Here is a 17,514-nt window from a genome sequence, read left to right as displayed (position 1 = left end):
GACTGATATATATTACATTGTATTTTATCACATCTTGACCTCTGTGTATGACCTTCAAGGTCATACCCAAGTAATGACATTATACGTATAGATGATGACTGGCGGGGGAGGGAACATAGCGAATGTTCCATCTGAAGGGTTTGAAATGCTAAGTCGAGGGACTTATAGCCTCCCGAAATAGCATTTCAAACCCCGAGGGTGGAACGTTTGGTACATGTTCCCGACAACAAAAGTCATCATCTGTTATATTATATGGGTTAGTCAAATCACCAGCGTTTCACATGGAATAGGCAAATTTATCCTATCGATGGCATGAAAATACAATGATCATTCAATCGTTTGGTATCATTTGTCATTTGTTACGTGAAAATGTTTTCCCATGGGAGAACATTACAAAAATGTTCTGCCCATGGGTGAACATAACCAATGTGCCTCCATCATGTGACGGTGACTGTGTTTAGCCTATCACTAACCGGTATTTGACTAACCCATTTAATATACATGTACACTGAAATAAAACTTATACAAGTATACTTTGGAATAAATTTAATAATGACAAATAATGAAAAGAGTGGAAGACCAAGTAGAATGGAGAGTTTCCATTTTATCTTGTTTTTCTACACTGGAGCAAGTAAACATGGAATTTGGACTTCGTGAGAAATAATTTGTCATAGCATTTTAAGTGCACACACATTAATCATTAGTGCTTCATCAGAAATAGTAAATAATGTGCACTAGAACTGAGAAAATACTTAAATCTATTTCTCAATGTATTCCATATGACTGGCACAATTTTGGGAAGTACTTTTTGTCCTGCATTTTTTTTTTTTTTAATTTGGGGTTTTATTTTGGTAGGCCCATGAAGCTGGTATGCCCTATAGGCCTATTTATGCAAATTTAATGTACTTAACATGTACAGTATTTGAATGTGTAATCAAACATTCGAAGAAATATACAGTCTATTTGTTCTTGAAACAGGATCACCATTACAAAACTTGTGTTATAGAACATAAATACATGTACTCTGTTGAAGATGCTGCTGCCGTATCTCTTAAAGGCATAAGGACAAACGATTTGGTCTGCTTGTACTTAAACCCAAATTTACTCAAGTGTAAGGAAAAAGTCTTCCAAGATATGTTAATCTACATGAATGGTGCCTAAATCATGGTCAAAGAAATCTTGCTGCAAATCAGGAAATACAGTGTGTTACTTGCGCTATTGCATTGTGCTGAAGTCAAGCATGCTTAAAATCTATACTGAATTACATCTTGTACTGTCCTAGTGAAAGAAAGTGAAATTACCCCATAAAATAGACTCTTCTTGTTGTTTATTGTGTTAATAATACAGTGCCAAGCATAATTTAACCTTATCAAAGCTTTGAGGCTTTGAAATAGTTATGATAGCCTGTTGGTGTTTTTTTTTTACATATTGTATGTGTGGAAGTCCATGCCAAATATTTATCTGCATAAATGTAGTAGTAGCTAAAAAAAAAAAAAAAAAAAAAAAAAAAAAAAAAAAAAAAAAAAAACTGTGCGGTTGTGCTTCTATGTCAAGCAAAAGGAGAAGATATTAAAATGTCATCAGAATATCTGAATGGCAACAATCCCATTCGTTTGTTAGAATGGCTGAAGTTGTTTTTACAATTAGACATTGTTGTACACATTTTACAATATACTGCTTCAACACAATGTTATGACTATCACTCAAGAGTCATCTCATGTAACTCTAAGGCAATGTCACATGAGTTGGCAAGTCGCAAAAGTCACTTCAAAGAAAAAGTCCTGAATTCTTTCCTTTTCTTTTATTGACTTCTGCATAAATCAACATTCACATTAGTCAACAGATTTTCTCCACTCCCATGCATGTTGACTATCGTGAGGTTAATTGTATTCTACCATTAACCATTGAGGACAGGCTAATTTTGCTACAGCACGCAATTCCCGTAGACACCTGCCCGAGTATACTCGGGGACTCGTCCTCAACATGTTAAAGCACTCCTACACATTCTTAAAACATTCTAGCAATGTATTTACCCACAGAATCAAGTGTGACATCCTTATTCCATCTAGTGGGCCTATACCTTGTTTTTCTTTTTCTTTCTTTTTCTGTGCAATGGATAACACTTTCTCTTTTGTGCTGAATGCATGTCTTTCTACTCTACACAAAACTGAAATCCAAATGTTGAGTGGCTGTCCAAAATGAAAAGTACGCTTCAATGGCTGAAGCAGTATTTTGTAACTACACAGAACACAACTGGTCTACAGTTTCACTTTACACACGCATACTCATTCCTACTCATAGAGTGCCCCAGACATGTGTATGTAATTGTCTCCCTGTCACCACAAAGTCTCCATATTAAATGCTTGGTTGATGCAACATTGACAAACACTCAACACTGAGACAGAGAGTACATTGTACTGTATTTCCCCGATAGATTTTGAGAGACATTTATGCCAGTACATGTATATGTTCATTGCAAATGAATAGGACTGTCCACACAGCCTCCTTTCATTCTATGGTCCATTTCTGCTGAAGAACGCCGCATTAGGACTTGCTCACAATTTGATACAAATTTACGTACATTTTGCATGTCAAATTGTTTTCCTCTCTGAAGCATCCTCTTTGTCATGTTGTATCAAGCATGTTCCTCACTAGTGCCTGCACTCTAGCTAGTATAATCTCATTTGTACACACACAGTTCTCTGCTGAGTATGGTGGCTCAATGGTTAGCACTTGTGAGACATCAAGCAGTTCGCTATCTTTGCCAGATTCCGTAACAGGGACCCTATGTAGCTCCAGCCACTCTTTCAACTTCTGCTTCTTTGCAGATATTTCCTCTTTGGACAGTGAAGGTTCATGTGATTGACAGTGGAAGAGTTGGTCCAATGAGATTCTATGCTTGTCTACATCCTCATCAAGGATGTTAATGTGGGATATTTCCTGTCCCAGGATGACAGTGAGTGGTATCTGCCCATCTGAGGACCTGGTGTCAAAGTCAGCCAAGAGGATGCTGCGGATGGAGAATACAGGAAGTATAAAACATGTCGCTGCCAATAACCAAGAAAACCACTCAATGTCAGACATGCATTTACTGGTATTATGAAGGTTTAAAGCCTTATTGCACACTGGTCCAAAGTGAATGCATTCATTGTACAGATACAGCTGTAGATGACTGGCTGCTATAAATCTAAAAGTTGTTTTTTCCCCTTTCTTACTAAACAGCCAACTTTAAGAAAGGGGGAGGGAGAGTTGGCTGTTATTCCACTGTATATAAATCTGTGCATGGAGACTTGTCAGCAAATTGGTACATGTATATGGTGCAAGAATTGTCAGCAAAACTTCCATCAAAGATGAGAAAGGACCTAGCTTTCAGACTTTAGACTCTGCTACTGACTATAGCTCTTACAAAGGAACAGTAAGTGCTAAAACTGCTATTTGCTGCAAGCATTCCAGTGTTTTTAACAGAAAAGAAAATACATTGTAATTGAATATTTGACTAATACACCCACATGTACTGGCAGATATTGAAATTTTGAGATCAGTACATGCATTCGTACAAATGTACTTAGATATTGTCAGCCTACATTGTACATGACCTGAAGATAATTGGTACAGTGGACTCCCGTTATAACGAAGTCCTTGGGACCGACGGTTTTCTTTCATTATATCGAAATTTTGTTATAACCAAACAAATAAACAATAGAAATACATAGAGCGGATAGTGTTGTGGACTGAATTTCTACTTTGTTGTAACCGGAATTTCGTTATAACGGGAGTGCACTGCACAAATCTCAATTTCAAATTTGGCACTAAATGGTCACTTTTTTGACAAACTTCAGTACACCAGCTTATGGGCTATTCAGTATCGGAACATCACAACCAAACAGTGCAGTGGGTCTATTTTTACTTATGGATCCATCACTCTGTAGTATCACTTGTACTTATTTATCCAATTAAAAGAGACTGCACTTAAATCATTATGCAATTAGCCTACCCAGTACAGACTCTACGTATCCAGCCCATATACTAGAGTGTACACTATATTCAACAATAATACTTTCGTTACACTAATTACGTAAAGTCTAGTATAGAACTAAGTTTAGAGACGTTGCATACAAATTACATGTAGGGTAAAACTCCCAGTATTCAGTAAGCTTTTCTGCAATATTTTTTTAACTAAAATAATACGTACATACCGTACATCATATCTACAGCAATGTATGTGAAATATATAAAATTTCTTACATCTCACTTTTCATTTTGTTCAATATCTCACAGAATTGCACAAAATCCGAAAATATATCACCTTGAAAATCCTCTAGAATACGGTCACCGCGACCAGAATTCGGTCACGCGACATGCGCATTCAAAGTCAATGCGTGTTCAAAGCAGCTGAAAAATGCGCCGTGCACTACCTTTAATTGTTGGCACCCGTTGGTGACCGAATACTGGGGAATCGGCACCTGCATTCAGCCCTTGTATATTGAGTCACTGTATCGGGACGTACAGAAATTTTGTTTTTCTTTTGCATTTTTGAAGATACCATCAAACTCCCAGCTTGCAATAAGCAAAAAATCCCACAAGAGAACGGCGCATTTCTCGATTTTCAGTGCTTTTTCGGCGATCTGTACTCTTTAAACTGGGCTTAAACCGCGCACACTTTTGGATCTTACTGGCTAATGATTAGTGATAAGTGACCGAATTCCGGTAGGTGACCGAATACTGCATTACTGGTACTCTTACCCTACATTTAATTTAATTGACTGATTGTCGGAGTCTCTGACCATACAAATAGCACGGAGGGTGTTTTTTGATCCAGGCTAGCGTAACATAGCCTCTAGGCCTAGAGTCTAGAGTAAAATATCCCGTTTGCGGCAGTTTAAGCATTGTTAAGGGTTTTTCCAACTTGTAAACAAATCAGGCAAATTATTTCCAACCATTTCATATATCATAGACAAGATTATTCATTAACGCAGTTGTTTTCATGAAAGAAATTTACCATTGACCAACGTAGTTTTCATGATTTACCAGGGCAAAACTCGGCACAATTTTTGCCGATAAGGGCAATATGCGACGTAGTATTTCTGCTTGCGGCACGATGTACAATCCCTATGCAATACGCGCGTGCTCCGCGATCTTTAGCTGAACGCCTTCACATGTCTCGCGAACATTGCGTAAGCGCCAATTCCCATTGCGAAAGCACATGAAAATAGCGTGCGCACATGCATTGGCCGCAAACAAGATCGCAATTCTGGCGGTGTTGTTGATGTCTTTCTCGTGTTTTTCTCATTTTTTTTTCGATGGTAACATCGACTTTCCGAAAAAAATGGCGGCCCACATCGGCTCGCAAAAATTCTATTTTACGTGAGGATATGTTTTCAAAATCCATGAACATCAAGAAAACGCAAAAAATCCAGTTTCTTGGACCATTGTTTCTTACCTGTTATGTTAAGAAGTACTGAAAATTTCATTTTGGATGCGATATGTTGTCATTTAGGTGAGAAAATTTCACTTTCGTCAGAGATTGTGCCCATTTTATCGGTTGGTTTTTGTCGATTGCTAGTGTGTTAGTATATGTGTAGTGTGCATGTAACAGTGCAATGCTGTGTTTAGCTGTATATTACCGTGTATGTTGTACCTGCCGCGAACGGCTGCATGGCCGCTTACTGACGCAGTTACTCTAGAGCTCTACACGTTATTGCTTGCATTGTACATACTGTAGGATCCTACTACTAGACTAGATAGGCAGTTCTAGTTTACTGTAGTAGGGTTCCTAGATCTAGATCTATTTTAAACGGTTAACATCAGTATACATCAACGATCTAGTTTACCACGTTACCAAATGGTTACAATTTACACCACACGATTGTTAAACGTTAAATGTTATAGTAAGCTAAACATGCTCATGAGAATCATTGCACTATATTCATAACTACGAAAACTCAATTTCTGTTTGTGGATCACAGGGCTGCCACAGGAGTCACCGTGCCACATCCCTTTCACATCCGACTTGCTTGAACTACGCAGCAGCGGGCGACCACTCTAAACTCTGGTTACCGTAATGTAATGCATGGTAAGTGACATGAAAGTTAATAGATGGGACTGATTAACGTTACATCGTCTTCTGACTTCGAATTATATGCTTCAATTTTTCATACCTTTTAGATACAGGATCAATAGTGTATATCCAGCCAATGTAACTATACTTGTGAGCTGCTTGTATCTGAACTTTCTTGTAAACCAGCTTTTGCCAAGATACAGCATCCATTTTCCGGAAAACATCTCCCTCAATGATTTCGTCTTTCCCTCCACACGGCGCTGCCATTTTGACAAGACTTTATAAGCAGCTTGTCAACACAGATGGCGCTCTTGTACTTTGCAGTAGGCCGAATACTAGTACCTTGCCACAGCCTTTTTTGCTAGTGCCGTTTGAGAGATACCTGTGTACTAGTATCTTTTTACGACACCGTACACTAGCACTTTGTCATTTTTGCTAGTGCAGTTACAGCACTGTTACTCTGTTCTTTGCCAAATTGAAGAAGTGCGTACATTAAGCATGCAGTGAACGCAAATCTACATCGTACTTTTGAGCCCGACTTTTGAGAAACCCCGCGTACTCTCTACTCGCTGATGACAGAAAAAAAAAAAAGCGACTCTATGAGAGACCACATTGACCATCCATTACTTGGTACCAGAGGTACCAGTCATTTTTGGAATGACTTTCAATTTTGGTCACACTTATGGTGTACGCGATTTGGTAATAATTCATCCGTGTATATTCTTGTAATTCCCTTTCTATATGGCACAGCGATGAAATACTAGTAATAGCAATATTTTCTTTTTCTTTTTCTTTTTTTGGCTGAGAGTGACAGTATTTCAAGTTTTACAGTTTCTCGATCTATGCACTAGACAGCAATATTGGATTGCACCGTGCTCAGAAATTCAAAAGTGACAACTCACTTGTAAAAAGAAATTATTTCTTGTACTGTGCATGTGGTGCACATTGGGTCCAACAGCAAAAGTTTTCAAAAGGAACACGTATAGGATATAGTCGAAAGATACATGCTGATAACGATTAAAAAAAATACGAACTATAATGACAAAGCAAGACGTCCGTGATTTCAATTCATCGTCATTTTTTATCATATAGGAGCTTAATTAGCTCCATAAGGCCATTTTCGTTCCACAAAGAAAATAGCTTAATTTGAATGTGCCACAACAAATTGAAGTGGATGGCTTGAACATAAAATTCGAGGCTTTTTGCAGTTTATTTCACGGCAATTCAGTTGGCAACATGCCTTTGGGTTGCATCAGGGAGATTGGAGACACGTTCGTAGTGGTATTATTGACACTTTGTTCAGGCATCCGTCCACCTCATCTATTCAGTTCCCCGCCAAAGGCAGACAACAACCCCCATCTTTAAGATCACAACTCCTCGTTGAGATAGGGCCTAATCATAAAAATTTTCACTTAAAGAAGAAATCCAATCCAAAGTTTTATAAATTTCAAAGAAAGAGAGAAAAAATCCCTGCAGAACAGTGCAAAAATGATCAAAATTGGATGAGACATAAGGAAGTTATGATATTCTGATTTTTTTTTTTCGGAAAACATTTCTTGACCAGAATATTCTAATCAGCTACTTGAGGATGTCGAGCTCTCATATTATTTCTTATTCTTTTCATACAGAAATGACCAAAAAATAATATTTCAGCTGCATGAATGTAAACCTTGCCATAAGACCACCCAAAAAAAAAAAGAACAAAATTAATGTTACCTCTGGTATATTTTGGCATGGGAATATGCTTTTAGTTGTATAAGTGGGAAAAAAAAGATTTCCAAATTTCTTATATAAAATGAAAAATTGTGGGGGCATGATATCATCAACTCGCTCATTTGAATATTCATAAGGACTGGTCAAGAAATTTTCCGGAAAAATTGCAATTTCGAAATGTCATATCTTCCTTATTTCTTATCCGATTTTTTGTCATGTTTGGAAAGTTCACTATATAGGGATTTTTTTTTTCTCTTTCATTTTGAGTTTACTTATTATTATTTTTTTCTTGGGGGGTGGATTTCCTCTTTAAATCTCCAAGTCAACTAGAGCCTGAACCATCAGCAGCCGTCCTAATTGTATCGTGTGTGTGTGTGTGTGCGTGTGTGTGCGTGTGTTTGTGTGTGCGCACGCGCGCGTTTGTGTGTAACCCACCGAACTAAAACATATGTTTTAGTTCGGTGGTGTAACCCTATAAAATCTCTTTGGTGTGAAGAGTGGTGTCAATGTGTGACAGTGTACGCTTTTTTTTTTTTTTTTTTTTGCCCAATTCATCATCCCTGCACTTCTTTTTCCTGATGAGTACCTTGCAACAGTGAGATATTGAGAGATAGTGAGATTGGTGACATTGCAAGAAACCTCGATTGTGAATTGCGAAACCAAACTCAAAGTTTACTTTAATGGGTGTTGTGTGTTCATACGGCGCTTTACACCACGCCCTAACCACCCCCCCCCCCCAACCATGCATAAACGAACATATACCACCACGACTACCACCACCACAACATGATCACCTCCATGCGCCATCTCACCGTTCTAGACAATATTTTGCAGATAAGAGCTGTTTTTGGGGGAACGCCGATAGTCTTTATCAACGATGGATTTATGTCGGAAGGGCGGAAGTCTGGACTACCCCCGCCCCCACGCCTACACTTTCCTGGCCAGCTATATTTGTGTCTAATTGTGCGCACGTCTGTGATATGGCTATGTAAATAAGTCAAGAAAAAAATATGAGACAGAAGTCGACGTCCTACGCATTTTCTGGGGCTGTTTTTACATCTTCACAATATCATAACAACAATCTGAATGACACTTCTCTCAAAAATTGTTATGGGCCAAAGACAAAACCCAGACAAAAATCAAAACCGGATTTACACGCATACACTAACGTCATTGGTAACATGCTAAAGATGGAAGAAGACAATATCCTGATTCTTTATCTAGTTACCAAGTATCCTTTTTTCAAAGTGTGCATAATATTAGCGATGACAGTATGCAGAAATGGCGGGAGGGGGATATACCCTTCGTCGGAGCTTCTCGATCTTTTTCAACAAGCGATCAAAAACCATTCACCGCGGGTTTTCATTGTTAAAAACCTGTCCTGTTGTTCAAAACTGTGGCTGCGATCATACTGCAAGTCTTTTGTGAAGTCAGCGCGGACTGCGTGGACATGGAAACTTGACCGTCGAAGTCCGTTTTCATCATTTTGATGCGATAATGCAGCGCTTTGCATAAATACACTGAACCAACGCCTTATAGAGAGAGTCAGGTAACGGTGATTGGTAGACATTCCCAGACTGAAAGGCCCTTTCTCGCGGGAGGTCATTATCGTGTTATCTCAAGGAGCTCCATGGTTACACCTTGTTCCGCTGCGTTGGTTTTCAGCGCCAACGTCACAATCTCCCCCTTCACCCCCCCCCCCTTTTGAAACAGACAGGTCATGGTCTGTGGAATGTTTACTGATAAGCCCGTCAGCTGGGGACCTTCGTTTGGCCAATGAGTTTGACCCAGTTCTAAGGACAACAGGGTCAAGCCGAACAAAGTAACGGCACTGGCCAAGCGAATGGACCGACTGGACGATGGAGTCAGTCGGCTCGGACAATGCTCGTTGTTTAGTCATGTGAGACGGACACATGTCTGGCGCCTAATTTTTCGTGTTACGAGACGAAGATAATTAGCTCCGGTATAATTGCTTCTTTTTCACTCCGCACATTTTGTTTGAAACCTTTGAGATATGAGAAAAGTGATGTACACGTACAGTATTCTGCTGTAGGGATAACGATTACTTGCAGAATAATGACTCGTCTACGCTTTTCTTACACAACACAAAATATTTCTTGCCAGAGAGGAATAGAGCTAGCGCCAGGGCGTCAACGTAAAGAAAGGGAGAAAAAAAAAACCTCGATCGAACAATAAAATAGCAAAATATAACGAGCTTGCTAATGAAAGGTTTGTATTGTCGCATTCCCGTTTGAATCGTTTCTTTCATGACTCTATAAAATCATGGATCGGCAGTGATCATATGCATCGGATTGCATAATATTTCATTCATTATTATTATCATTTCTTTTTTTTAAATAAAAAATCGCTAACATGGCAGGTTTGACTCAAATCCTAAGGTTGTCTATAGGCTTCTTTTCCATGTACGTTTTGCCCCCTACGTGTAAGGCGTTCCCGGAAGATCATCAGCGGAGCTTTTCTTTTTTTTTTTTCTTCTTCTTCTTCTTCTTCTTCTTCTTTATTTCATTCGATTTTTAATTTTGTTTTGTCGTTTGTTTCCTTAAAGTGTAAATATCGATGTTAAGTTCTTCTTGGGAGAGGTTCGCAGGGACTTAACGCGTAATCATTCGAGGAGTACTAAGCAAATCCGTATGATTATCCCATGAATGGTTATTTTGATATCCAACATTCGCATCGGGGTGATATCAAAGTCGTTCGCTGAGTCTTCTTGACAACTGAAGAGACAATAATAATATTAGTCGTGAATGTTTTCAGAGGAGACACATGGGATGCAAATTACTGTGATATGATGTGAACTTTTCTGACCCCTGGCACATAATTTTATGTAAAACCAGAGAGAGAAAACGAAACAAAACAGAGAAGAACGTTTAGATGGTAAAGGAGACGCAATCGGCGCTCAGTCCTGATTTACATTCTATGCATGTTTTACATTCATCTGTGTTGTGTTGCCTGAGTATTCATAAATGTAGATTGCTTGCTTAAATCATAGTTTAGACTTTTATGTCTCTGCAGTCATGTATTCCGATTTAGGTTTGTCCTTTATTGGTTATACTCCCTGGGAGCGAAGAATGAATTTCTCGAAACATGGAATCACTTTCTTCTCAGGGGGATAAAAAACTCGTCAACCTCATTAAAACATGATAATAATACATCAGCTCTTCCTTAAGTACATTTTCTTTCATGAATCTCGACAAAGTGAAATTTTCTTATTAGGTGTTTTACCAAATCAGTATACAGTGTATGCTCTCTCAGTTGCGAATGATTTTAAGTTAAAACATATAAAATGTGTTAAAAGTGCTGAAACAATTCTTGTGAAAATAATTGTCGTTTTAGTTCTTACTCTTTGAGATCAATGCGTAAGACCATTGAGATAAAGTGAACCCTAGCTATAAGTCATTGAACTTATTGAACAGGCACTTATCAACTACTCACATGCACCTGTTACGATAGCAGAACCATGTTTGGGAAATGTCAAACGAAATTCCCACTCCTATTCTAAACGTATAGCACCTTTACCCGTTAAATGTAGAGTCGAACTACTTCTTCAAAAGAACAACAGAGGCATGACTTATGGAGAGATAAAATAGAACCTAATATATTCTATCATTGGATTCAAACAGGGAAAGACTTTAAAAGACATCTTCCCAAGAAATATTTCCCCATCGGTATACCACCGTGTGCTTTCCCAAACTTTAAAAGATTAATCGCACTTTTCTTCAGAATCTGTGCTTTCTTTGGCTTACATATATAAAGTTTGTGATGTAATGCAGCATGATAGACACGCGTGCCTGCATGGCAAAACAGATACATTTGGTTTGAGATTATTCTGCTCCAATAACTATCGGATTAAACGCATATCTACCGCTTGTCCAAAGCCCTGTGGAAACGTCTAAATTCTTCTCTCTGCTTCACCGATCCTGGTTTACCTCTGTTCTATACAAAGAGCAACCAAAATACCAAAGTTAGCGCAGTGAGCTTACGGTGTCTTCAAACAACAACATGCACTGAAATATGATGAGACAACAAGCGAACTGAAAACACGATGATGAAGATCCCGAATGTATCTCGTATAACAAGATTCTGTAGATTGAAATCAGAAGTCTTTACTGGTACGACTCTCTGTGTTTACTATTCCAGTCATGATTGTTACATTCATACGAGTATGACGTGTAGACAAAGCACGAAATAAACTCAGAGTAATAAAAACGCACCCGTAAATACGGTTACGAAGACATTATGATGACAATCAACTGCAGACTGTGATCAGAGGAGCATCGTTTTGGTATTCTGATACATGTTAAGAGGTCATGTTCAATTATTTTCGACTAAGAACTAGATTTTGCTTTCCTAATAACATTAAACTATACTCATTGTTATTATTATTTTTTGTTTATCGTATTCTATTTATACAGACTTTGCATAATGCAATTGCTGGGTACAATTATTTCGTTGTTATCGTTAGGATGTTCGTTTATATAGTTGTTGATGTTGTTATGTTACCCAGGGCTTTATAACTCCTAACAGAGAAAAATAACATCCAGCAAATTCACCACCCCGGAGAGCAAGATATTCCCCCTGTGTACTCAGTATGTTGCACGGCATGTCAAAACGCTCTAGCGGGCAGCGGACTAGTCTGCTTTTCCTCCTCTTGTTTGTCTGCAAAGCCTTACTGATCGGCTGGCTGTGAAAGCAGACGAGGTAAGACGTGAATGATTTCTCTCGCACTACATTGTTCCGGCCGATATTCTGGCTCGAGTATCTCCAAACTGGGCTCACTCTACTCACAGATTTGTTTCTCCTCCCTCAGCAAAGGTCTTAGACCCCGCGCCGCTTTATAGTCACATTCCACCGCGATAGAGGAAAGACGAGAGCGGAGCGGAGAGGGGAACAAATCGGAAACGGCTTTTGGCCCATGTCAAAATTCGCACACGTGAATATAGTTGATATATCTGAAGTGAATTATTATAACAGTGGGTATAATTGAACACGCACGCGCACTTGGCATAGCAGAGGGCGAGCGGTGGGGACAGGGCGATACGAAGCTGTGCGCGGTTACGGTCTGCGAGATTTATGTGATCTGCTGGCTACCACGTTTCAGTCTTACAGCTCGTCTGCTAGAGAGAGTCGTCCCATGGTATAGAGTCCTGTTCATTCCTCACCACCAGCCACTCATGTCGCAAGGCCAGTGAGTCTGTGGAGGATGTCGTGATGGCTGTAAGGGAAACTTGTTATGAGGAATAATGCCTTTCAGTCATGGCGTTGGTCTGTCGTCGCAATTAACATTGATGGAACTCGAGTTGCTCGAGTTTAATGATTGAAGACTGACTCGGAAAAAGTCAAGTGAAGCAGCTAGAACCATCTGCAGTGTTGCTGTGATGGTATCAACAGCTGATACCGCAGGACAACGTGTTTCCTTTGAACTTGGAAGACATCAAAATGACTGGACAAATTCAATTATCAACAATGTCTGTATATTGTCTCTACCGTGAAAGATGGGGAGGGAAGAGGGTTTTGCCATCCAATCCGGGAAGTGTTCGGCATGGAGGGGGCAGAGCAGTCTCGATGGTGATGGTGCTGGTGTACGCGTGCTTCGCACATCTCTTTCTGACCCCTCTTGAAGTGGGGGCCAGTGATTCTTGCCCAGTGGAGTATCGTAGTTGTAACTGGATGTGTCCCAGCTTGCCCGAAAGATGCACGGGCGACAGAAACTTTGCAGACCCCTGTGGCTGCTGTACTGTGTGTATGAGGCAGGCGGGAGAAATGTGCAGTATTCCAAAAAGGCCATGCGACGCGGCTTTCGGGCTGAGTTGTATCAATGGCAGGTGTAGAGGTAAGTTCTCTTGGGACCTTTTAATTCCATTCTCCTCTCTGTCCACCTTAGAAATATACAGCCAGTCTGGATGGAGGCAACGCACATGATGACTTGTATATAACCAAATCTATAAGTTAATAGCTAGGCTCTTTCGTTGGCATATACATCTACTTGTATGTCATTGAACAGGGTTTCAAGTGGCGAACGAATGTCTATTTTAACTATCATTCCTGTGATGAATATGTATACTTCAAAGGATAATAAGCGAACTGTTGTTTGTGTAACGAAAACTTTCATGGTTGCTGTAAATCTAACCCCTGCAGTCCGGTGCGAGATTTCCAAAGAGAAGATATTAAAGCGAAGTGAGGTAACCGGGTCATTCGCTGCGCACCAGCAGCTGGAGTGTCACCCACCCAAACAACATTCATGGTAAAGGAATGTTATTCAGCCACTTGATAAACTCCATGGCCCCGAAAAAAATACAGCACACAAATGCCACAAAATAACCCGTATTCACACTACGAGACTCCATGTTCGTCCCAAGTACCGATTGTTGCAAAGGCGCTGGGCTGGTAGAAGACAGAAACTCTGTGTGGTATATCGTGAGCTAGAGCGGGCTAATTTTGGGGACAAAGGCGTTATGGATTCGCGATGACACTCGACTCACATTGAAATGTCATGTCGCATGCAGTCACGTGCTTGTCAATTGAGAGAGTTGAACATACGGGCGGAAGGTGTCGGAGAGAAGTGTGCCGTCCTTCGATGGCTTTTCTGTCACCATGGAGCTTGTAGCTCCAATATGCCGTCACCTTTCTACAATTCTGTGAAAACTTGTGTGTGCTTGTGTGTGTATATAATATAAACATGTATGTGTTATGCGTTATTATGTTTATGCATCCGCGAGGGAGAATCGGTATTAAAGAAAAAAATGACAGTGACACTGGACTCGTAGTTTTCTGAATGACGTTCAAAGTGCGTGAGGATCTCGCACCCCTAAAATGAAAACAGACAAACAAACTGAAAAGAACGCCCAACAAAATTTTATGCAACAATATTGTTACCACGTGTGTTCGTATACAGTGTAGACCTATCCATTTCATAAAACCAAATTCATTATCACCAATGATGATTATCACATACATGGAATCCTACAGTTACCCCATCAGACTGATAGATGAAAGTTACTGCTGTTGATAATTCCTGGTTTAATTTTTTCCTGATCTGCACAAAACTGGGCATTTGTTACGGTATATACCATATACGATTGGACTCGAAACTTCAGTAAATCTTCAATGTGAAAAAGAAAGAAAGAAAACAGAAGCCCTTACAGCATTGGCAATAGAAATGAAGCATTATAGAAAGCATTAGAGATTAATACATTAGAAGAAAATCTTAATGATGTAAAATATATGCATGCTGAGGATTTGCCCAGTTGTCCAGAGATAAACATATTCATTATCGCAGTCAAGAGTCATTATGAAATGTGTGATACTTTCTGAACGAGCCATCGTGCCAAATAGGCCAGTTCACATTGAAAGTTTGTTGAAGTCCCCATTTCACACAAGTTACCAAATTTCCCCTAGTTATTGTTCTGAAACAATTTAGATTTTATCTATGTATTATTATACCCATGAAATTCATTTGTCTGTTTATTAAACCAGTGCTCCAATGTGTTTTGATACAATGAAGCGACGATACACAAGACTGAAAAGCTATATTAGGCCCTATCATAGGCCCTACATGATTTCACATTGATTTGTATTTGCACTATATACATAGTTCTTCCAAGCCACTTTATAACCTGACCGGTTCAAACATGAACAGCGTGCACGAAAGCTTGAAATGACGATTGTGTTATGACTGAAATTTATCCGAATATGACTGTGATTGTTGGTCAGAGTGATATGGTGTGGGAGTTGAACAACCGGAAACCTGATCCAAGAAGGGGGGGGGGGGGTGGGGAGAGGCGGCGGTCTGACCTTAATGATGAACTCTATCATGTACCACCTCATAATCATAATGAAACCTCGAGAAAACAGAGACCAAGCAGATCAAATATCACTGAAAAGATTGAGGTTGTGGATAATGACATGATGAGGAGGAGGAGAGTGGGGACTGATGTCAGTGATATGATTGCCATTGAGTTTGTAGTTAATGAGTCTTATACGGGGTCATGTATGCCCCTACCAATAGCAATAGTTGACATTATTCAAGGGACATCTTAAACATTCAAATGTAGAAAAAAAAATATAATGCCGAGAATGTCCATTCACTCGTTTGTAAATGTTTGATGTTTGATGCGGGGGAAACAGAAAATGACACATCGAGCAAATATACGGTGAACACGCATGAACGGCAATAAAACAAAGTCAAATATCGGTAGACGGAAGGACAGAAGGAGCGAAATAGAGCGAGACTTAAGAAGGAAGGAAAGATGACGAATAGATATATTTATGAGGAACATTTAGTGGGTATATCGAACATTTTACTGTCTTCATAGTGGGGTTGTGAATTTCTTGTCGTTTTAGAGAAATCAGTATTTCTCTTGCTCAGATCGATCGTCTTTTAAAAAGACCCGATACATGCCGATAGAGATATTGATACCTAGGATTTAAAAGCGATTAATCAAATTTCAAAATCCATAGTTAAGTGGTGCAAATAATTTTGTAAGCGCGATGACTTTCAGCTCAGTTTTTTTTTTCTTTTCAACATCACTTTTAAAACGCTTTCAGTTTCCTGTATGGCATAAAAGTATCTTATATATTTCAGCTATAACTACAGTACAATATGTCGCATGTCAATGAACCTGAAAAGCAGCCGAATTGTAATCCTGTATTGTTTATTACATGATGGTCGTATTAGACCCAAGTGCCATAGGGAAACCAACATTGATGTCTCCACGTCTGTATCACTGTCACCAGCTTTGTCATTCAATGCAATAAACTCACAGAAAATTTATAGCATGACCTGAATAATTAGTTACCGTCACTATGGACACTTACGTTTGGCTTCTGTCGAGATTTGCTCATGGTTGTACTTATGTCGGGCTCCCTGCACTGAGTCAAAAGGATCACTTTTAGAGAAAATGACAGCGATGTCTCGCCACCAAGATGTTAATCGAGAAGTCGTTCTTTCTGCAGTAATTTAAAAGATATTGTGTGGGGAGGGGCGGGGAGGTGTAGACTGAACTGATAGCCAGGGAAGATTCCTTTTCAAGTTTGTAACATGTTATGTGTAAGGTAAACTCGAAACACGCACCAAAATTGTTTCGTATACCTTGTCTCTTTTCCCGAGGGAGAACTTTGTTCCGAGTGAGTTCGCATGAATATACCCTAATATACGTAGCAAGGAATTACGTGAAGTCTTTCATAGTAGGATTATCAATCTGATTTTGTGCTGATTGCCTGAGATGATGAGTTAGGTTGAACCAGGGAGTCTCCCTGGTTGAACGCAGTTACTCAGTGGCAAGAAACAGGAGTACGAGGTGTTGGATTTTATATAGTAATGGATATTTTGTCGTGATCTGAAGATGATGTAGAACAGATGCTAAATCCGGCAACAAGTAAATAATAGTAACAATGGCATGCGGTATACACACAATTCGAATTGGTGCGTATTTCGAACTACTTACTTGTATTGTGTTATTTATGAGGATGATGTGAGCTTCTCCCGCTATATCTTTCCCATTGCGTACCGGAAATGAATGTTCCATGCCAGTACAGTTCAAGAATGATGATGAAAGTCTCCCTGAATATCTGTCTTAATTCCCTGTCTGTCTTGTAATAGGCATCTTTAATAGATTTGAGCATGGAGCTTTTTTGTATGTAGCTCCATGAGTACATTTGGGCATCTTGGATCGAGTTTGAATGGTTTTTGGTATTTCGTCGGAGGCACCTTCTGCTGTTGTTAG

At 39.4% G+C, this 17,514-nt stretch overlaps 2 protein-coding genes across 2 annotated transcripts in view; one reads left to right on the top strand and one right to left on the bottom strand.

Annotated features, from left to right (window-relative positions):
- Positions 1 to 1,538: 1,538 nt before the first annotated feature.
- Positions 1,539 to 6,325, bottom strand: LOC140237438 (gem-associated protein 6-like). Its single transcript, XM_072317367.1, has 2 exons — positions 6,159 to 6,325; positions 1,539 to 3,010 (listed from the first exon to the last, which is right to left on the bottom strand). The coding sequence occupies exons 1-2, from the start codon at positions 6,323 to 6,325 to the stop codon at positions 2,626 to 2,628; spliced, it is 552 nt and encodes a 183-aa protein (XP_072173468.1). The 3' UTR covers positions 1,539 to 2,625.
- A 6,864-nt stretch (positions 6,326 to 13,189) lies between these two features.
- Positions 13,190 to 17,514, top strand: part of LOC140237429 (uncharacterized) — a 41,401-nt gene continuing 37,076 nt past the window's right edge. Inside the window, exon 1 of the mRNA XM_072317355.1 lies at positions 13,190 to 13,622. Coding sequence (XP_072173456.1) covers positions 13,229 to 13,622 — 394 coding nt within the window. The 5' untranslated portion in view covers positions 13,190 to 13,228. The remainder of the gene's footprint in view (positions 13,623 to 17,514) is intronic.

Source organism: Diadema setosum, chromosome 1 (genome assembly GCF_964275005.1).
Source record: "Diadema setosum chromosome 1, eeDiaSeto1, whole genome shotgun sequence".
NCBI lineage: Eukaryota > Metazoa > Echinodermata > Echinoidea > Diadematoida > Diadematidae > Diadema > Diadema setosum.
The sequence above is the reverse complement of the archived record's forward strand: the minus strand, read 5'-3'. Positions and strand labels throughout refer to the sequence as shown.